A 22,307-nucleotide genomic window follows, 5' to 3' on the forward strand; every position below is an offset into this window, starting at 1 on the left:
CAACGGGAACAAGTTCAGAGGAAGGCAACCAGGAGGAGCAGGGGACTGGAACCCAAGTCCGAGGAAGAAAGACGGAAAGAACTGGAAGGTAGTCATACAGAATAAGGGCACGATCTGTTCTCGATATCCCATAATTTAATACAGTCAGATTGAAGTACAGTAGGAGCACGCTATCTGTAGAGGACCACCTCCAAGTTCTCCCAGCGGATGCCAGGAAACGTGAATACAGTGAAACCAGTGTATAGCATAGATTCTGGTTCCCTCTAGTGGCCAGTTCTAGTAATACATCTTGGAAATGCATATTTCTGGGGGCTTTTTATTTCGTCTTTTCAAACAGTGGACAAGTGAAACATTTCACTCTCCGGCTTTCCCTATTTTCCACCATCTTGTCCGGTGTGGGACACCGCAGGGCCACGGATCAAGCGCTGCAGAGGGGAGTCGACTTGATTTCCCCAGCTTTGGGGTTAGGTTCCGCGTGCCAACGTTTCCAGGTTGAGTTCCCAGTGCTTCCAGGCAAGAATCCTGCCTAAAACCGTGGAGAGCAGCTGCCGGTCAGAGCTGACCCTAGGGGGCCAATTGTCTGACCCAGCAACCTCCGGTCTTCCATGGCTTAGGGTCATATGATCGCCAGGAGCGAGCGATTCTCTTAGCCTCTCTTTCCGAGCCCTTGCCTGATGCACAGAGACCTCTTGCAGCAAAGGGACCGTCCTTTCCCCACATACGCCCTGTCCGTACGTTCTACCTTAGGAGGCTCATGAAGGCAGGATGAAGATGAGTAGCAAACCCATTCATGGATTAGGCCACGGGCTCCTCCACCCGCCCACTCCCCGAGCCCTTCAACTGGAATCTGCGGCCCTTGATTTGGCCCACTGCAGCACAGGGGGGAAAAAAACGTGTTTGCTTAACCAGCAGACTTTGCTAATTTCCTTCAAGGACTCCTCTAATTAATCAAGGTTCTCTGGCTTCATTTCGAGGCAATGACATCCCATGCTCCAGTGCCGTTTGCTGAAGGTTGATGCCTGAAACTTCAGCATTTTCTTTTTCCTTCCCCCTTCTTCCTGCTGATGGAATCAATAGCTTTCATCTGCATCTCTGCCCCCTTTTCTGGGCAGAGCTGCCTCCTCCTCCTCCTCCTGCTGCTGCTAATTTCTGCTCAGAAACCTTAATTGGTAGGGAAAGGTTTTGACTTGAAGGATGAGCGACCTGGCCCTTCCCACAACGGCCAGGACGGCACCGGAATCAACGACAACTGCGGCCAGAGCTACATGGCATGGCTTATAAGTGTAGGTATTTAATGCACCATGACGAGCCTGCTGGTTCCTCACACACCCCTGCCTGGCCCTGCTTGGGAGCTAAGAGCACCACAGCTCAATCACTTTGGCTGAATGCATCTCTGAGTTTTGTCGTTGTTATGTTCCATCAAGTCACCTCCGACTCATGGTGACTCTATGAAGAGCCCCTCGTCCACCAGGCTGAGGCAAAGAGGCCGTCCCAAAACCAGTAAAACCAGGGAGCTGGACAGGGGACGGATGGTATTTGTCTTCAGTGTGGAAGGGACGGTCACTCTCGAATTGGCCTTTTCAGCCACACTAGACGCTGTTCCAAGACCTCCATACAGCGCACGTTACCATCGTTTCTCGAGACCGAAGGATGCCTAACTGTTAAATGTAGGGGGATGGTCTGACGAAAGTGACTTCCTACACCGTGGCTCCTGCTGCTTGCCTTTAAAGGAACACTTCCATCATCATAAACAGGAGCTTTCCTGCTCATTTAAACAGGTATGTTACATAAGTCATCTCCGGGAAGCAGTTTCTTGAGCGCTGTTGCGCTGTGTCACAGTGTGTGGTTAACACACAGACAACGGTGTGGTCAATTTCACGACCAATCATGTAATTCATTGAGCTGTCATACATGCGGGCTGCCTGGACGCCACTCCCTGCAAACCACAGGCCGAACTTTACACTACATCAAGTGCAAGAGGATTTTGGCAAACCTGTGGAAACCGTGGTGAAACGCTGAACAAGCATTTTGCCCATGACTTCAGTGGATTAAAACCTAAGGCTCGTTACGTTTAACTGGGATTAAAACAGCACATGTTTGCAATGGACACATAGCCTGGCATGTATTTTCACAATGAGAATTGCTTTCCTTGTATCATGTGAAAGGAGGGTGTCTCAGCCATGAAGTCCGACGGACCCAAAGCAAAACCTCCTGATCTTGGAGAAAGAAATACTACCAATCCCCACTAGTGACTACGTTTGCATCTGGTAGAAAAGCAGTTTACTCGCGTTTCTTCCTATCAATAATCTAGAACACCTGCTCCTTGGATTAAATTCTGAAGAGAAACAACCCAGAAAGAAAAGCAGGTGAAAAAATAGTTTTCCCTTTTATTTGCAAGTATGATGGGCAGGGTATCATTTCCTCAAACTTGATTTGTGATTTACTTTATTTATAGAAACGAAATGTATTTGACCATTATATAATTTGTATTTAATACCTAGTGGTGCTGGAGATGACATTAAAAACATGTCTCTCAATCTTTGATTCCATTTTATTTCCAGTTTTCATTTGTGGACTGGGTTGGCGGTCTTAGGAGATAAAAGGAGGAAGCCAACTATTAGAAGTTTAAAACTGAATAGTATCAATATTTCTCTCTGCCTCTATGTATGCATGGGTGTGCGTACTGTCCGCTCATGGAACAAAACAGGGAAAAGAAACACAAAAAATGACATCAAACCAAGTTAAAAAAAAAAGCAGATTCCACATGAAGACAGTGTAACTATTGAGTCTTAATTGGGAAATCATAATGCATAGCCAATGCAGAATTCTCAATCCAAGGTCAAAATAGACTCAGAACGCTTATGGAGCAAATGAGTTGGGATATTAATTTATGGAAGGAAGGAAAGAAGGAATTAAGGAAGGAAGGGGCCCATGATGGATGGATGGATGGATGGATGGATGGATGGATGGAAGACTATAAAACCTCGGCTGGATTATTTTGGTCACATTTAGAGCAATGTGTATTGCAATTTTTTTTAAAAAAAATCATATGACAACTTCATGATGAACCTATTTTGGTGGAGACTTAAGAGGGGGGGGGAAGATCGGCAATTCGCTCACTCATCCCTGGTGTGTAGTATAAGCCATCTAGAGTGAAAAGGAGCCGCTATTGTTTCTCTGTATTTCAAGATCAGAACGCTCCACTCCTTCCGCTTTGTGCTGTAACACAACCCACGTAGAAATTTGTATCTGCTAAACTGTTAGACCTGATCCTAGTGGACACGTTGACAAGTTCTTTTAAATACCAAAGTCCTGGGTGCAAGAGGAACCAATTGCAAGATGAAAAACCCCAAAGCTGCCCCCCTTCTACAGTCCCAGTTTGAAAACGATAGGCTTTAAAAGCTATTCTGCTCTTTTGCGGAAAGCAGAGAGACCCAAGTGCAAAGGAAATGGGGAGGGGAGGGGTATTAAAATGGAAGACGATGTTGCCTTCATCATTTACACACACATGCAACCACCTTCCATGGATGAGGCCAGGTCAGAGCACGATGAGCGCTTCACTGGGAAGCAACACAGGTCTGAAGAGCAGAAGTAACTAAGTCCTCCATCTCTCTTTCTCTGGAAGTTTGGGTCCAGCCTAAAAGAACACCCACAAACACTAGAAGACCCACTGCTTAAAAGTCTATATCCTCTGTGTTTTAACTGTAGATATTATCACATAGTACAGTAGGATCCTTGTAGCCATGAGGAATGAGTTCCAAGCCCACCCCCCCGCGGCTGCTGAAAAACATGAATTTACCAGAACCGGCCACTAGAGGGAGCCAGATAAGATGGTCTCTGGCTCCCTCTAGTGGCCAGTTCAGGTAAATTCACTTTTAGAAATATGTATTTCCAAGATTTTTAATACTGTATTTTCAGACCACAGATAAGTGAATCAGTGGATATTGATCCCCCAGATAAGGAGGTCCTATTGTATTTGACGTAAATGTACAGCTAGCCCTCACCACCCCGAACACATTCATTTTGTCCAGTTGTCTCTCAGTTTCTCAGTGCTTTAGCATTCCCGGGGTCCCACATGTCTTTTGGCAAGCTTTACAAGCGAATCAAAAATTAGGGGTTCATGAGGACCTTCCTCTTAACCAAAGGTCCGGGGTCTGTCCCAGCTGAGAGGGCAGGAGTCAGTCTCTCACCCCCCAGCAGGAAGGTTTGGGTTTTCTGCAATCCGGCCACAGAAGCCCTTCAAGCACTAGCCAATGGGCCAGGACAGGCTTTTCTCTCCAAGAAGCTCATTTGGTCACAGAGGCCATGGGGTGGAGTTTGGGGGAATTAAACCTTTTTGACGACCCCGTGAGACTGGCACCTCGTGGGATGCCTGCTGCTGCTGCTGCTGCTGCTCCCACAGCCCGAGCTCCATCCGTGTCGATATTGATTGGGATATTGGCCAGTTTACCCACAGAGGAGACAAGAGCAGATCCTGTATATCGTTTGATCCCGGCTTGAAACATTTAGTGCAACATACCTGGTTTTGGAGGTCACGATGCTTCATTTAATTGTTTCCTTTTCAAATAATGTTAATGCCCAACCATGGCGTTATTTGTTGCCTGTGTACTAGAGATGGGCACGAACCGCTGTTTTGGCGGTTGCTGCTGGTTCGTTTATTGGTCAAAGAGGGGCTTGGCGCTCCTTAGCCCCACCCACTCCTCCAGCAGGTGCCCACTTAAAGAGGCAGCAGGCCCTGGCTTCCCTGCCCTGCCTCCTCCAGACACTGGCTGTGAGCGGGCGCCCACGGGAGGAGGAGGCGGGGCTAGGAAGCGCCAAACACCACATGGCAGTTCGTGCCCACCTCTAATGTGTGCTAACAAGGCAATGTTCACGTTACAGGGCCCATCCTTCTGGACCCCATGGTTGGGGCTTCGTGTGTCTCCCCCAGGAGGCACTGCAGTCACGGACCGCCACCACGGCAGGGAAAGACTACAATTCAAGGGGGAAAGATGCCCCCACAAGCGGAGTATTGTATTTAATCTTCATCACCTTCAACAAATCAGTAGTGCAACAGTGTAAACAGAGCCCAGGAAAACTTGAAAACTTATTTTCTCATCTCAAGCAAGGATGGACAATTCCCTTTTTATTCCGGGGGGGGTCACTTTTTTCTTATCCCTCCCTCCTCCCAACCCCACACTGATCTGGGCCCTGTAATTATATAACATCCTCTCCTGTTCCTGCCATTTTACTAAAAATCAGCATTGCAAACTCTTCAACTTTGGCCTGCCGGCCTTAGTGGGGAGAAACCCACATGCCTAAGGGAGGGGGGGAAGCCATCGAGCATTCCCTGGCTTGGAAAATGCAGGAAATTCCAGTTTTTGGCCTTAAATGGGGAGCCTGGGGAGAGGGGGAGACAGAAGCAGGATCTATTGATCATAGGCGTGTTCACCTTTAGAGAGATATTGGGCAACACGGAGAGGAGGAGCTCGTTGTGCGAGAGTGAATCACAAACATATGCACACAATTATCACCTAACTAGGCATCTTCCAGTGGACTCAACAGGGGGAAGGAACGTGGGTTTTGTACAGTGTGCAAAACTCTTCATCTTTACCAGGTGTTCAACAGTAAACACCAGGTTTACAAACACAAGGCAAGGCTGAGCAACGAACATTTCCCAGGAGATTCACAAGAGGAATATGTAAATAATAAATAAGGAGGAGCAAAGTCGGAGGAGTCAGGAGTGGGCTTTAGCTCCTGGGGGGACTAAAGGCCATCCATCTAGCCAAAGCTGTCGCCTTCGCTTCACGCAAAGACACGGCTGGGACCTCACAGAGTTTGCCCTTTTACAGTGTGAGCGACTAAGAAGGGGAAGGCCTCCCGCGCGAGTGTGCGGTGCCGTGGAGCAGGGCCAGGGGCTGAGGAACTTCACGGGCACAAAGGCATCCGCTCCATCCTTCCCACTCGTGGCAAGACTAAGAGTGATTTAAAACAAAAGGAGAGAAAACCCGTGACAGTCGGAAAAGAGTCCACCACCCCCAAACCTGCAATCCCAGCGTTGTCTCTTGCACAAGGGACGACAACGGCCAGCCACCTCCTCGCTTTCGGGAGGAGGAATCGGGTGGAGTCTGAAAGCGACAACGGTGCAGGACCCAGAGGGCTCTCCCCCCGGTCGCCGAGCGAGGGCTTTCGAAAGAACAGCGTCTGGCAAGGCCCAGGTTGCCACTCTTGAGAAGAAACCCACTACGGCCCACAACAGGAGGCACGGGGAGGAGACGGCACATGGGCCTCCGTGGCACATGGGCCTCCGAATGGATTGCAGGGTGTTTGCTTTGCAGTCCCGCGACTTGCAAGGCAAGCTAGTCCTTTTCACAGGGGTAGATTTCACTCCCGGAGCATTCAAGAACCAGCGTCTACCCTTCACAGTCTTGGTTTCACAGCTTGCTTCTTCTTCTTCTTTTTTAAAAAATTTCTAAATTTCCCTTGAAATCCAAGTTCAAGTACAGGCAGTTAGACTTGGGGGGAATTTTTTTGTTTTTAAAGATCAGTGGTAAACAAAAGGTAGTCTCCGTGAAATATATTAGCAGCACGATCCTTCAAAGAACACAGGGTTTCTCCAGAGCTTTCTCATGCGTCCGATGAGTGGACTGGCCTTCTGTGTTGTTGTCGTCGTCGTCCATCCAACCCTTCCTGCCCGACAACTGACAGCTATAGGATCTCTTCCCGCTGGTTCTTAGGCGTCACCTGCCCGTTGTGCAGAAAGCCATTCTGGGCGTGCAGCAGCTTTCCCTTCTCTCGGTCCGGCCACGTAAAGATGGCTTCGTCGCTATCCAGCTCCGACTCGGAGTGCATGAGGCTGGTGTTCTGGGCCTGGGGTTTCTGCTTGCTACCTTTAAAAGAGAAGCAAAAGAAAGAAGCCGGAGAAAACTCGTGAGTGCGAGAGGCTGCGAGCTCATGTCCTCGGAGATGTCGTGGTTGGTCCGCATCAGCTGCACAGAACAACCAACAAGAGCAGGGCTCTGCCCCTGAAGTTTTTATTTTAGTTCAGTTTAAGTTTATATACAGTCGTGCCCCGCTTTACAATTGCCCTGCATTATGACAAAACCACATTACGACATTTTTGCGTTTCAATGGGGTTTTTTTATTTTCGCATTACGACGTTTTCGTTCTACAGCGATTTCGCTGGAACGAATTAACGTTGTAATGCGAGGCACCATTATATTGCCCCACTGACTGGTCCATGTAGAAAGGTTCAGCCTCTTATGAAGCCTGTGTCACCCATGCTACCCTTTCTGATGGCTTACCTGCTTTGAGATTTGGTTTCAACTCCAGGCTCTCTTGATCCGTGGCATCCAAGATCTTGTATTTACTCTTCCTTTTGGATTTCACTTTACGCCTTCAGGAAATAAAACAGAAAGGGAGGAAAGGTGCTGAAACTTAAGAACGGGCCTGACAAGCATTTCCTGGAGGGATCAGGGTGGGGGTGGGGGACCCGGCCCTCGAGGAACGATGCTCATCACCCCTGAGGAGAGCCGGAGAGGATGGAGAGGAAGAAGCGCGTTTCAGGAGCGTCCGGTTCTACTCACTTCTTGAAGCAGCAGACCAGCACCCAAAGGAAGATCCCAACGGAGACCACGATCACAAAGGAGGCAATGACGACATAGAGGACACTCCATTCTGGAAGAGGCACAGAAAGGGAGCCTGAGCCTCCGATTGCAGGACACGAGAGGGAAGCCTTGCGGTCTGTCTAGCCCTCAAATTTTGCTACAGGGTTTGGTACACACCCCGGCTTTTGAAGCCTCCTCTTCGGGCACAGGAAGGGGTGGGGTGTCTCCCCAACGTGGAAGTCACGGGCTTGGCAGCTGGGGCTGGGGCAGCACTTTCTGGCCGTGACCCTTCAGGATGGAGGGCTAACTTAGCCTCTTGCCTTCCAAATCAAAACCAACTTCCGTTCTCCAAAACAGACGTCAGGGACCCTTGGTGGGAAACGAGGCGCTTAGGCTTTACGGCTGGCTGTACGCAGCCCTCTCGGGGTTGACACCAGCCCAGGTCGGATGGGTGAAGTAGCAACAAGGGAGAACCTAGATTGTAACCAGCCTCGGGCTCATGTGCCTCTCTGCTCCTCTTCCTTCCTTGGCCATACAGAGAATGAAGACCTTCGAGGAATCAAACCTCCTCATTACATGCGAACTTAAGGGAGTGTGGTTTATTTTAACGGGAGTGATTTAAAGAAGGAAGCATCTAGGCTTCCCAACCTTGGGAAGGGTCCCCAGGGGTTCTTGGACTATAACTCCCAGGAGCCTTCACTCCTAGCTGTGCTGGTCAGGATTTCTGGGAACTGTAGTCCAAGAACACCTGGGAACCCAAAGTTGGGAACGATGGAGTCTACCATTCCCATAATTCAAAGGCCAGACTGGCTTTGTGGGAATCCATTCAGCACAGCCCTTCATTTCCTGCTGCTGAAGTCCCAGCATTTCGGCTGGCAAAGACGAACACGTCGGGCATAACACCCTGAACTCTGCCCCCCAACAGTCCTTTGGAAGTGAGAGGCTTCTAGGAAACTAGCAGCCTGACCCCGACATATGACATTTCCCAAAGGAACGGGTGGCATTTACAGAGAAGCCAGAAGCAGGAGATGCAGGAGGGCACGAACGCCGTGGGAGAGCACAGGCGACGCACCTCCGGTTTCGGTGATTATTTGAAATGGAAGACTGAAAATCAACAGTTCCTTACAAAGTAATGGAACTTCGAGCACGGCTTTAAGCAAAGCTGTCTTCATGGGACAGCAGGGGCTTATCGCCACCCCCTCTCCTATCTCATATCCCGTGCACATGTAACTAATACAGCATGACTAGCCTTGCACAGATTGAGAAGAATGAAGGTTGAGCAACCCGGGAGGAAGGAGGGAGGCTGCCAGAGGCACTGGGGCAAAGTCACACACACCCGCCCAGCAGGTGAAGCTAAAGGTTGGAAGATATTCCCCCTATCATGGGAACTGGAGGTAGAAACCAGTTTCTCAAAGATGGAGGTGTGTGTGTGTGTGTCAAAAGCACAACTGAACTGACGGCAGAGGAGCCAGGGACATACACACGTACACACCCCGAGAGGCTAACCAGGACTGATTTCCAAGAAGCCAGTCCTCGGCTGGCGGTTTGACAACTTAGGGACACAAGCAGGAGAGCTGAGCGCCAGCACTGTGGCGGATGGTCCCCAGGTTGATCCTGGCCCGGGATGGTCACCTTGCCTCTCTGAGCCGTCCTTCACAAGGACCCCTTGAGACATGCGTTATTGCACGGCTGTAGATCTCCAGGGCAACCACGGGTGGCCAGAGTGGACAAACACCCAACACCTTCTGCCTCCTCTTCTCTCGCCCCCTGACCCCCCCGAAGCCTCTTTCTCCCTTCCCTGCACGGAGACCTGTTTTCTCCGCCCCCCCCCCCCCCGCAAAGGTGCCTCTGCTCCTGGACAGGGAAAGAAGAGCACCTACCACAGTTGCTCTCCCCGTCACCCATCTTCACTTTGATGAAGTTCTCCATCCAGAAAGGGTCGCAGACACAGCGCTTGGTGAAGGAGTTGCAGTGTCCGTGATCTGAGCAGTTCAACTGGCAGGCTGGGGAAAGAGACGAGACACACACTCAGGAGGGATTTCCGACAAGGCCAGAAGCGAACAGAACGCCTTCAGGGGCACAGGTGAGCCTGCAGGCATTGAGAGGTCAGGGGTTCCCTCGTCGTACTGCTCTAACAGTTAAGAAGTTCCCCCCACCCCCGGTATTCAGCCAAAATCTGACTTCCTGTAACTTGAGCCCATGGTTACCTGTCCAGCACTCTGGGATGATCGAGAACAGATCCTGCCTCTCCTCTGTAGGACGACCTCTCAAGACTTTCCCCTTTTATTTCGAATTAGCAGGATAGCAAAGTTGAAACCCTACACAGTCCCCACCTGTATGCTTTTTCTGGGGTTCACTGAGAAAGTCATGCACAAGAAAACCAGTGGCTTTGCCCCGTCTCACAAGACACCATGTTCTAATTACTATAAAGGCCTTTCATGTGCTAAAATTTGCTCATTCTCACTCAAGGAATTGAATCAATCTAGCTGCACTCCAGAACATGGGAGAGTGATGTAGCGCAGAAGCTATGAAGAAGCCGAATGTAAAGACACCCGAGGACCGGTGCTCTACTTTCCCTTCTCCTCACCGACAACACAGGGCTAAAAATAGGAGCCTGCCTTAAAGTTTGCAATTGTTGTGATGTATAAAATTCTTTATTTATTTCCCCAGAAGCCATTCTGGGCAGTTTACAGCAATATAAACAACCACAATAACAGAAACACATAAAGGCAACAAACCAAAAATTTAAGTAAAAAGAAAATTAACCACGCAATTAAATACAGCAAAAAAGCATTAAGAGGTAGGCGACAGTTAAAGCATGTTGGCAGCTGGTAGATATGGCGGTCTCCTCAGATGAAGGCCTGCCGGAATATCAGAGTTTTTAAATATCAGGCAAAATCCAAAGGAAAAAAAAGAAAGGAAGAAAAAAGACAAAAAACAGGCGGCACCTTCAAGACTAACTATTAGATTTTAATGTGACCTTTCGTGGATCACATCCACTTCTTCATACATGTGGGAAAAACGGAAATGCAGAATGAAATACAAAAATCACACATAGACCATTCCAAACATTCACTGGCTTTAAAAATCCTGTGTGTGTTGTTATATCTCATGTGGAATAATTTATGGCTTTTGTTTGGTGTTTAGTTCTATTGTCAACATTCCCGCAGGAGACAGAAAACAGGTAAGCCGGAGAGAGTGAAAAAAGAGTTTTTAATGTTTTCTTGAAAATCGCCAGGGAAGGGGCCTGGCAGATTTCAGATGGTAATAAAGATGCAGGGTGAAGAGTCCTGCCTATGTTTGGGACAAAAAATAGTTTCAAGCAAGGTGGCGGCGTGAGAGGCATTATTAATTCCCCAGCAATGGCCACACTCCCTTATTTTTTTCCATGTTCGTCTTTGACCTAACAGGTTCCCACCCCCACCCCCACCCAGTGCTCAGCCTATCCGTCAAGAGAGCAGTGATGTCAGCCAGTACACACAACGACCGGGACCATCCATCTCCAGTGCTTTTGGGAAGGAGGCTGAAAGTGGAATGCCTATAATTTACTCTCTTTGGAATTATCTGGGAAAAGAAATAGGGTCCCATTAAGCAGCCTCTTGCTCACCGATTCTCCCCCACCCCCATGATGCTGTACCGGCAAGAAGCAATGTGAAAATCAGGAGTAGGGCAAGGGGGGAGCAGAAGGAACCTCCTTTTTTTTTCACAAGAAGACACTAATGCAAAGGGAGACAAGGAATGGAAAGCTGCTTCTATTCTTCTGACTTACTGACTGTGTTGATTTCCAGGGCCCGGAAGATGAGGAAGCCTGGCTGTTGCTTCCACAATTCGCTCTTGAGGGTCCATGCAACGTCGTGTCCTCCGAAAAGCTGGTGTCGAGACTGGTTCCACACATAGAACACTATTTTAGTGCTGAAAAGGAACAAAGAAATCTCAATGCTGCCAAAAAAAAGGGGTGGGCATGGACAGTGGCCAACCAGAATCACTAGTCTGGGGCAAGAGAGAAAGAATGTAAACAAAAAGTTCCGAAATACAAAATCTCCAGTAAATGGCAGGGACTATTAGAACTCTTCCTAAACCCTGATTTTCAACAAATGCACAAGATTTTGGGGGGCAAGAAAATCAAGTATTTGGTGAGGTCAAGTCCTGGAAGTGGAATAATTATGGATCTGTGTGTGAACAGTTGTCCCCTCTTTCCAGGATTTATATATATTGCAGACTTTGCAAAATGAAATGTACAGTGGGGTCTTGACTTGAGAACTTAATCCGTATTGGAAGGCGGTTCTCAAGTCAAAAAGTCTGTAAGTCAAGTCTCCATTGACCTACAGTGCATTGAAAACTGATTAATCCCGTAACAGGCCGTTTTTGTTCCATTTTGGTTTTTTTCTGGTCTGTAAGTCAAATCTCAGTCTGCAAGTCAAACCTAAATTTTGCGGCCAGAGAAGTCTGTAACTCAAAAAGTCTGTAAGTCAAGCCGTCTGTAAGTCAAGGGTCCACTGTACAGATCTGCTCATAAAAGGCAAGATGCTGAAGAACCTATTCTGGTCTGTAAACCAGCAGAGCAAGGTAGTCTGCGCCAGAACAGAACAACGCAGAACCCCATTCTGCCTACCTGACGCAAAAGATCATATTTTAAAAAAATAAATTAATAAAAGGAACTGTTAAAAAGAGAGAAAGAGAGGAGCAAGGTGCCACCATATTCCATTTGCTTAATGCTTCCCTAATTGTAGCCAAATACATACTGATCGGAAACAAACCCCTTTCTCTCTTCTTGGTGGAAAAATGGCCAGTGTCTGGCCTGAGACAAGAAAATGGAGCAGACAAGAGGGAAAGGAGACAGGATGAGAACAGAAAGCCCAAAGGCAGCTCCTTTTGAGCACCTCGTGACCAAGAGGATAAAAACGTCCAAGAAGGCCAACGGCAAGTAAACACTCGTCTGCTGGACAGGAAGATTCTATGGGAAATGAAGACTTCTGAGTTTTGGCAATTGCTGTCCTCGGGTAAATAGCAGGGAGAGGAGGGAGCACCTGACGCTCATTCCACTTCCACCAACAGCTTTGGATCCTTGCAATGGCTCAAGCATGACTCTTCGCCTCTTCCACAAGGCGACACAGACCAAAATCTCCTCCTGCCCCCCCCCACTTCAAAGCAAAAAGCAAAGTGCACTGCTTATATTTCACCCACGGTGCTTAAAGCACCCTCTGGGAGGGGCGGTTACCACATAATTATGTAGGCTACACATTGCCCCCCCCCACTCCAGGGAACTGGGTACCCAGTTTACCAACCTCAGAAGGATGGAAGGGCGAGTCAACCTTGAGCCGGCGACCTGGGATTGAACCCTGGGACTAGACTGGCAAAGATCCCCTCCGGATCTCCCTACCTCTGCTCGGTGTACGGCTGAATCTTCTGGACAGTGATATCCGAATCCAGGACACCTAGAAGGACACCTATCTGACGGATGAACATGCCCTTCTGCCGTTCGGTCAGCTGGCTGACGTTCACGTCGAGTATCATCTCCACGAGATTATTCTTCCTTGGATCTGGAGGGAATGCGGGAGCAAGAGAAGCAAGGGTTAGTGGACAAGAACCACCTCCACTGGGCACTTCAGTCGATTTGGAAAGTCTAGTTTGGCCTGATCCTTTGGTTGTCCTACTTTGGGCACATCAGGAGAAGGCAGAGTTCTGTGGGAAAGACGATAACGCCGGAAAAAGTGGAAGGCAGTAGAAAAAGAGGAAGATTAAATACGAGATGGATGGACTCTGTAAAAGAAGCCACAGGCTTGAGTTTGCAAGAGCTCAGCAACACTGTTGAGGACAGGACTCTTTGGAGATCCCTCAAATCATGAGGTCGCCATAAATCGAGGGGAACTTGATGGCACGTAACAACAACATCCGTTGGAGGTGGAACGTGATGCAACCAGAGATACCTAAAGGTGAGGAACTGAATACCCTGGGAGAATCTCTTGTCTCTGGTTTAGCACCAAAAGCTGTGCGGAGCATCCAGAAAAGATTAATTCTGTGGAAAATCTCATGGAGGGGGGTGTTTTTGCAGAAAGGCTGAATAATTCGTCACAACTCATCCCGGCTAAGTGACAAAGTGCTGAGCCCCCCTCTCAGGTCGCATGCCTAACTGCTTGACTGAGATACACCCTGTTGCCTCAACTATTAGCCACAATTGGCAAATTACAGAAACCTCGGAGGGAAACACTGTTTGGATCCCAACCAGGAAAGGCGAAGTAGTAAAGGCTTCTGGCAACTGTTGTATTTCTATTGTCCTTCCACAGGAGTTCAGCCAGCAGATCCCTATTAGAACCGGGGGAGGGGGAGAGAAACTCACCAGGTTTGACTTCCACGGTGGCCCTCCCCAGATCACTCTCTCCTTTGGCATCCGTCACTCTCAGGTGGAACGTGTATGTTCCCTCCACTAGGTTAGAGAGGAAAAGCACTGGATGGTGGTCCGAACTGTTTAATACTTCCTAGATTCAAGGAAGAAACAGGTGTGCAACACAAGGTAACAGAGCAACAGTTCCAAAGGGCCACGGGACGCTTAGAGCAGGGATACACAACCTCCAGGGATCCAGAGCCCTTTTGATTTCCTCCCGAACCTCCGAGGACCCTACGCCACATGCTAACAACCCCACTCATGAAAAGCACTCCAAAAGAGAGAGAGAGAAATGGCAAAATGCAACCGGAGGCATTGGGGAAGTGCAATTGGCTCTATCAAACCAACTTTGACCCCCTTGGGGTCTTCTTTTACAATAGGAAACACCTGATCTGTTACTTCTTTTCAAAACAGGCCTTCTAAGGCCCCACATGGGCTCCTAAAAATACTTCTATTTCAGCTATTTTTTGGGGGGGGGATTTACATTTTGGAAGGGAAACTATTTTTTCCCCAAGGTGTTTGGCAGATCAGGGCTCTGGGGAGGTTTGGAGGGGCACACAGCATTCCCTGGTGTGATGAGGGGGGAGGAGACCCCTTGCCCACCCCGGCCCAGAGAAACCACCCGACAGCCAAACCTCCAGGGTGGAGATCCTCCCCCCCCCATCTGCTTCACACGCCCCCCCCCGAGACTGGACTTGCAGAGAGGCGTGCAGGGGCGGCTCACCCCAGCCGCGGGGCTGTTCTCATCCCGGGTCCACAGGAAGGTGACGATCCCTTTGTCATCTGTCGATCTGGAGCCATCAAGCTCCGCGGTGCTGGTCGGAAGGGTGACGACCACGTTCCCAGCTATCTTGGCCACGGGCGGCTTATTGATCTCTGGGGAAGAAGAGTTAGGCAGAGGTTGGATCGAAGGAACTGCAAAGGAGCTAAAGAGCTGGACTAAAGGAAGCTTGAACGAGTTGGAGCAACACACAGCCAATTCGCTGTATCAAGGCAAGGTGGCTATCGGAGGCAACAGAAGGCACCCTGGCCGCTACGTTCTCCTTCTGGGCTGCCGGCAGACGCCCCCGGCCAATCTATAAAGGGAATACTGGGCAGGCTCTCTGGTGGGATCCTGTTTTTGAACGGAGAAATCCAGAATCTGGCACATCATCATCATCATCATCCGCCTCTCCGTCTCTCCCATGTGCACAGACCTTCATCCCGCAAGCCTCCCCAGGGAGACACAGAAACTTTGTTCATATCAACTATCGCTGCTTATTTTCACCAATGACCAACTCCCTTTAGAGCCAGAATGCAGGATCTAAGGACCAAATACTGAATTGAGACCACCCAGAGTGGCCTCTGGAGGCCGCAACTCTTCGCAGGTTTCATATGTTTTCTGCCCCTTAAAAACAATTAAAATGATTTCACAAAGCCTTGGCAGGGAGAACTTAAGCACTGTAATCTAAAATATGCTGGTATTCTGGGTCTTGCGCGTTCCCACTGATCCTGCCCATCACTGGGGCCTTAGAGACTCAGTAGAGGCTTCTGATGGATTCCCTCACCCTACAGCCACCTGCCAGCTGAAATGTACAGGTACAAAGTTTATGAGAGGGTAAAATTCTTTCTGTCCAGCAGGATGATTTCTTTTTAAAAAAAAATCATTCATCAAGATGTTAACAAAGACGTAGGTATATTTTATGTTTCTGGAAATTTGTGACATTGAAAAAGGCGTCTTAGGAGAAAAACGAGCAGCAGAATTATTGGCCTGAAGAGGCCGCCATCTTTGGAGCTGTTTTTCTCAGAAAAAGATGCAGAGGGAATATTTAGATTTTATCATTTGCAGACATGAGAGGGGCCTGGCGGTGGCTGACGGGAGAAAGAAAATGAGCTGTGTTGATTTCCACTTGTTGTTTCCATATCCTGCTCATTCTTCAAGGAACTCAGGGTGTGGTAAACAACTTTTCCCCGTTACTCGCAACCACCCTGTCAAACAGGACACCCCAGGCTGAGATCTAAGTATGGACTGAAAGCCACCCAGAGCGCTCTGGGATCTCCTTTGGAAATCTGAACCCCTCAGAGGTCCCGTCCACCCCCCTTCTCTCCGGCACCTCCCTGCCTCTTGCGTCACCCCCCAAAGGGTGACAAAGGGGGAAAAAAGCTCTCGTTCTCTCACGCGCTCTCTCTCAGCGGGGCCTTATTGTCGTCGAGATGCTCCCGCTGTCCCCAGAGACTCACCTTCCTTGACAATGACGTTGACTGAGCCTTGACTCTGCAGGTTCCGTTCGTCCTTGACGGTCAGCGTGAATTCGTACGTCCCAACCTCCAGCCCCGTGACGGTGGCCACGCTGCTGTTGGCATTCTCCAGTTTCACACCATCTGGGCCCCTGGAACAAAACCCTGCATGAAGCCGTCTGCCCACCACAGAAACTCGGGTCGTGAGAGAAGAGGGGAAGCAGCTTATATGCTTTAAGTCGCTGGAAGGACAGATCCTGAAGCTGAGGCTCTAAGACTTTGGCCATCTCATGAGAAGAGAAGACTCCCTGGAAAAGCCCCTGATGTTGGGAAAGTGTGAAGGCAAGAGGAAAAGGGGACGACAGAGGACGAGATGGTTGGACAGGGTCATCGAAGCGACCAACATGAATTTGAGCCAACTCCGGGAGGCCGTGGAAGACAGGAGGGCCTGGCGTGCTCTGGTCCATGGGGTCACGAAGAGTCGGACATGACTTAACGACTAATCAACAACAACATGCTTTAAGTCTGCGCATGCATCATGCACATTAGGTATGTTAAGGTGGGACTGGTGACTCTTGTTTCATTTTGGTTTGGCCCGCCTAGGTCGTACGCAGGTGAGCGAGAGAGAGGGGGGGGGTACCGTGTTTTCTCCCAAAGATAAGAGACAATCTTCTGGTCGTCTGAGCTCTTGCTTCCATCCAGGGTCGTGCTGTCGACTGGGAGGGTCAGTTCCTTGTCAGGACCAGCGTCGGCCTTGGGGGGCTTGTTGTTCTCTGAAAAAAAAGGCATGAGCTACACATGGAACATGAGAACAAGTCGTTGATCATCCACATTGCTGCCAGCAACTCAAGATTGGGGGTGGGGTTCTTCCCAATCTTTCTGCCTCTAATTCTTTAACACTAGGGAGGCTGGGAACTGAACTGAGGGCCCGTCTGCATCCGTGTTTCCCAACCTGGGGCAGGGGGGAGATCACAAGTGTTTTCTGGGGATTCGCAAGTCATCTTCTTAAATAATTTCTTCCTTGACCTTTCGGAACAGGACATTACAGGGAGGCCTTGACCCCATTAGAAATGCCTATTTATGCAAATACAGTGGGGAAGGTGGCAGGTTACTTGGCTATTATTAAAGGGGGTTGCGACTCGAAAAGGTTTGGGAACCCCTGGTCTAAACACAAGGAACATTCCCCTGAAGCAGCCTGTTGTGGGACTTGTGCGCACCACTCCTTAAGCTATGACCCCTCACTCCTTGAGCTATGGCCCTTCGTGAACACTCGGTACCATGAAATCCGAGGTGCTTGCCTTCCACCCTGGGTGTCTGCTCTGGAACTGGCAGGTCTTGTTTGCTTGCTCTTTTACAAGGCGTAGACCTGATAGGAATCACGGGAAAAGGAGGTTTTTCCAAGGATGCACAGAGAAAACAGACTGCATCGGTGTAGGTTGTTTTGATACAACTTCTCCCTCATCTGTTCTTGGTGTTTTAATGTTGTGGTTCTGACATGAGCAATGCTATATCAGGCAACGACACCTACAGCACCCACCCACACCCTGTCCCCTTTTCGCTGCCTCTTATGCTTTTAATCAGCACCACCTTTTCAGACTATTTATTAAAACCTGATTTTACAGCAACTAGTTTTACCTAGAGATTTTTAAGGATTATCACAACATGCAATAAATCAAAGCATTGCACCATTCAAATTATTATTATTTTTTTAAAGGCAGACTTTCTGGTCTGTTAAGTTAGCTCTGCATGCATCTCCCTGGCCCCATTTCCTTCCATCTTTCAATTAGCACCCAAAAAAATCTATAAAACCTTATCAGCTTTTAACAAGTTGAAATAATTGTGTTTACAGCACCGGAATCTTTTTAAAAAGCATTTAAGCTCTAATTTCAAAACTGATTTTAAAGAGTTATATATTTAGAAATGGTTAATTTTAGACAACACCACATACAGATACGCTATCTTTTCCCCCCAACCACGTGGCTTTATCGCTCCTACTAGCGTAGGCAAAATGTACTAGGAGACACAGACACATACACATAAAATACATAAAGTGCTACTTCTGCCCAAAAGCACAATAATAATCATCATACGTTGTCAAGTCAATTCTGGCTTATGACTACCCTTTCCAGGGTTTTTCAAGTAAGAGAGACTACTCAAAAGTGGTTTCCCATTCTCTTCCTCTAGAGGGCGCTCTGGGACTGTGCAGCTTGCCCAAGGGCGCAGAGTGGGGGATTCGAACTCACAACCTTTGGCTCCACAGCCAGAGACCTAACTCACTGAGCTAGCCAGAGCACAGAGTGCCCATAACAATTCCCTTTGTGGCTTACAAAAGAACAATGATGATGGCATCGCCCTTAGCAAGGCTTTCTACGTCCCTATTTTTCCTGAATAGCAGCTTGCTGCGCTGGGCCACAGGGGCTGCTTTTAAAAACTGAAGAAGTTTTCAATTTTATGGCATACTAACAGCCAGGAGAGAAGCAGGAGAGAAAACTGCTCCTGGAAAAAAAAGTCAGACATGCATTTATCTATGTTGGCATGATGAGTAAAGCTTATTTATTTATTTTACTAGATTTATACCCCGCCCATCTAGACAAATAGCCTACCTCTGCTAAGCGGTTTCAAATCTGCTTCAACAAAAGGAACAGGACTTACAAATCTGTATCTCTGGCTTAATGACCGAGGGCTTGAAAATACGACCCTCTGAACTACATGTCCAAGTATATCTCAGCAATCAAGGAGTTGCCTTCCACACTGAGCTTCACATATTACTTTTTTATCCCACAGTTATTTGCAGTCTTTAGATTGTGAATCCCGAAGAAGGGGTGCTGCTTTACTGTACAAAACCTGGGAGTTTGATACAGATCTCGAACGCCTACCAGGCTGCACAATCACCGTCACCTCGGCGGTGGACTGATGGCCAGCAGAATCGGTCACCGTCAGCTGATAGGTGTAGTCACCTTCCCGCATGGCTGAGAGCTGCAGGGTCGAAGTCCTCACTCCCTTTGGAATGACAAACCGTGAGATTAAGTTAAGCCCTAAATTATTCCTGCTTCGTCTTCAGTTGCCTTAAACCATCTTCTGTGAAAAAGTGCATAAATACAACTGCTGCTACTACAACAAAGGAAAGAAACAAACATAGTATCTACAGGGGATCCGTTCCAAGCCACCCCATGGATGCCGAAAAATGGAAATGATACAAAACTCTCTTATAATAAATAGCAAACACACACGACACAGAACAAAATCTCTGGCTCCCTCTAGTGGCCAGTTCCGGTCACTTCATTGTTAAACCTACGGGGAGGGGACTTTTCATATTTTTAATGTTTTTCGACCATGAATAAGTGAATCAGTGCATACTGATCCTGTGGATAAAGGGGTCCTGCTGTATCTGCGGAAGGGAAATGGGATTTAGCCAAGAGCCAGACACATTTGCCAATTCACATTCTGTCTGAACAGCAGCATGTTTTTCCAGAGTATACGTTATGGATCAAGACAATCAAATGTTGCAACACACCATTTTCCTCAAGAACAAACCATAGCTTTTCACAATTCACACAGTCAAAAGTTTTACTATACCCTACTTTAAAAACTGAGGTTTTTATGAAATCCTTTTGGTATACTTTACTGGCCCTTGAATATTTTTTAGTATGATCTCTAGTGCCTCTTCCTTTTCTAAATCCAGCTTAAACATCTGGCATTTCTTGCTGCATGTACGATAAAAATCTTTGTTGTAAAAACCTAAGTATCACTTTTCTTGCAATGTTATAGTTACTACTATTTTTGGTTGTGCCTTTCTTTGAGATTGAACAGTATTTTGAACGTTTCCAAATTGCAAGGAGCGGTTTCATCTTTCGTTGTTTGTTGGCGTACGTGATAGGACTTTTGAGAGATTCTGAAGCTTGCAAGAGCTCCTTGGTGCCCCATCTATTCTTATTTATTGCTTCTCTCAAAGTGCTTTGAGAGCAACTTCATTCCCCTTTCTAAAATTGTAGATTTTCATCAAAAGATTATTCTCTGGAGAAACCTGTCACCCTTGCATGCCTTTGTGTAGTTCTTCAATATACTGTTTCCATGTTCTGTATATTATCTTGATCAGATAATATATTCCCCTGCTGATACTTCAGCATTGCTAACCTAGATTTAAACTCTTTTCATTTCTTGGATTTTATGGAAGATAACTCTTATTTTTCCTTTTTTGGGGAGGTGGGGTGTTCTCTCTCTTTAAGATGATCGTAATAACAGCTTTTTGTTCCAACATCCAAGACACTGGAAAGTTACATTTCAGATTATGACCCTATTTCTGTCACCTTTTACTTTTCTTTCCAACTCTCATTAAAACATTTTCAGAGTATTATCAGTCATCCATCACGGTTTTTCTTTTCTTCTGATTACAGGGACAGCCTTTTCTCATTCTTTCCTGATCATATCTGCCACTTCAGTTCCCAGCTTTTCTGGCTTCTAAGTATAAGAATAAATATTTATCAAGAAATGTGGGCATGATGCCAGCAGCTCTTACCTGCATCTCCACCACTTTCCCTTTGCTGTTGGGGCTGAGGGACCATTCGTAGCTGACAATACCATGGTCATCTGTGCTCTGGTTCCCATAGAGGATGATGGAGTTTTGGGGCAGCGTGATGACTTGGTTCGGGCCTGCGTTTGCGACGGGGGGATAATCCACTGCTTTGTTCACAGTGAGGCTGGCCGTGGTGGAGTTGCTGGCGCCGTCGGAGTCCACCACAGTGAGGCTGAAAGAGAGAAGACGAAAGAAAGAGGGCGTTGAAGAGATGGAAAGGGGAGGGGAGGTTCAAGGAGCTACAAGCATTAGGTCTCAGCTTAACTGCAGAAAATGAACTGGACGTCTGAAGAACAAAACATCCTTCTTCCCCAGTCCCCTTGACAATTTTTGTCCAGTCGTGTCCAACTCTAGGGCGCGGTGCTCATCCCCGTCTCCAAGCCATAGAGCCAGCATTTGTCTGAACACAGTTTCTGTGGTCACGTGGCCAGCGCTACTAGACACGGAACACCGTGACCTTCCCACCGAGGTGGTACCTATTTATCTACTTGCATTTTTACATGCTTTTGAACCATTAGCTTTTTAAATTCACACACTTCCAGTTCAGCTGTTGTGAAGGCCAATATGCAGGAATATACAAAATAGTGGGTTTTTTTTAAAAAAATTGGGGCTTGAGACAGAAGGGTACAAGTTGCAGGATAAAGGGGGAAATTAATTTTGCAGGATAACTAAGGGAATTTTCAGCCGTTCTTTTTCTTGCCCAGGTTCATCTGGATCGAACAATGCCACAATTTAGAAGACCTACTTGCAGCTATAAACAGTTTGTTTTGAAGCTACTCTTCACCGCCAGAACGAAAATAACCTTACCAAAGGCTCTCGGAAAACACATAATAATGAAATCTTTCAACAGACAATTGAAAAACAAGGACGAGACTGACGCATATCAGAAAGGCAGCCACGCAGTCTAAGATTCAGTGCAGACTTTACATAAAAGTAAAATCCGTCCAAGCATGGTTTTGTTGTTTGCAATATAGAGAGACTGTACCTGTCTTCTGTTTAGGAAGCAGTTTATAGTAAAAGACATGCAGATAGTTAATTATTTACAATAACTGGCAAATCTAGCCTGGAAACAGCTCTTGAGAGCAGGAAAGAACATACAAAGTATTTTACCGGGTTTTAACTCCCTTTTCAGAGGGACAACATAACACACGGATATGCAATATAGCTGTGCTAATTGAACACGGAACAAATCAAAAAGTACTCTCTTCAAGGCTTAGCACCTTTGCTGGAAACACGATTTCCTTCTTCAGCTCTTTAAATATTTCTACCACGAGAGCATGGCAGATGCACGTACAGTAACCCTTATTTCGTAGCTATTAAGCTGATGCCAGCAAGGAATCCGAAGAAAATTGAATTATTACAGAATTCTTCTCTAACGTCCTTGAACCTTTTATAAAAGACACTCCTCTACAGATGTCCCTACCAAATGTATTCACTTTCTGTGTTAAGGCTTTAGTATAATTGATTTGGTACTGAACCTTTTTATCCCCACCTAGTAATCCATTTGAGATTTTCATGGTGCATTTTTAATAGGTATTCCATGCCGCCT

General features: G+C 47.5%; 1 protein-coding gene across 1 annotated transcript in view; it reads right to left on the bottom strand.

The window, feature by feature from the left end:
• Window positions 1–4,977: 4,977 nt before the first annotated feature.
• The window catches only part of KIAA0319L (KIAA0319 like), a 52,596-nt gene continuing 35,266 nt past the window's right edge, over window positions 4,978–22,307 (bottom strand). The window contains exons 10-21 of the mRNA XM_072980143.2: window positions 20,702–20,930; window positions 19,062–19,185; window positions 16,826–16,958; window positions 16,189–16,337; window positions 14,693–14,844; window positions 13,924–14,062; window positions 12,967–13,126; window positions 11,356–11,498; window positions 9,467–9,589; window positions 7,566–7,656; window positions 7,284–7,375; window positions 4,978–6,869 (exon numbers count right to left, since the gene is read on the bottom strand). Of these exons, the coding sequence (XP_072836244.2) occupies window positions 6,688–6,869; window positions 7,284–7,375; window positions 7,566–7,656; window positions 9,467–9,589; window positions 11,356–11,498; window positions 12,967–13,126; window positions 13,924–14,062; window positions 14,693–14,844; window positions 16,189–16,337; window positions 16,826–16,958; window positions 19,062–19,185; window positions 20,702–20,930 (1,717 nt within the window). The 3' untranslated portion in view covers window positions 4,978–6,687. The remainder of the gene's footprint in view (window positions 6,870–7,283; window positions 7,376–7,565; window positions 7,657–9,466; window positions 9,590–11,355; window positions 11,499–12,966; window positions 13,127–13,923; window positions 14,063–14,692; window positions 14,845–16,188; window positions 16,338–16,825; window positions 16,959–19,061; window positions 19,186–20,701; window positions 20,931–22,307) is intronic.

Source organism: Pogona vitticeps, chromosome 9 (assembly GCF_051106095.1).
Source record: "Pogona vitticeps strain Pit_001003342236 chromosome 9, PviZW2.1, whole genome shotgun sequence".
Lineage (NCBI taxonomy): Eukaryota > Metazoa > Chordata > Lepidosauria > Squamata > Agamidae > Pogona > Pogona vitticeps.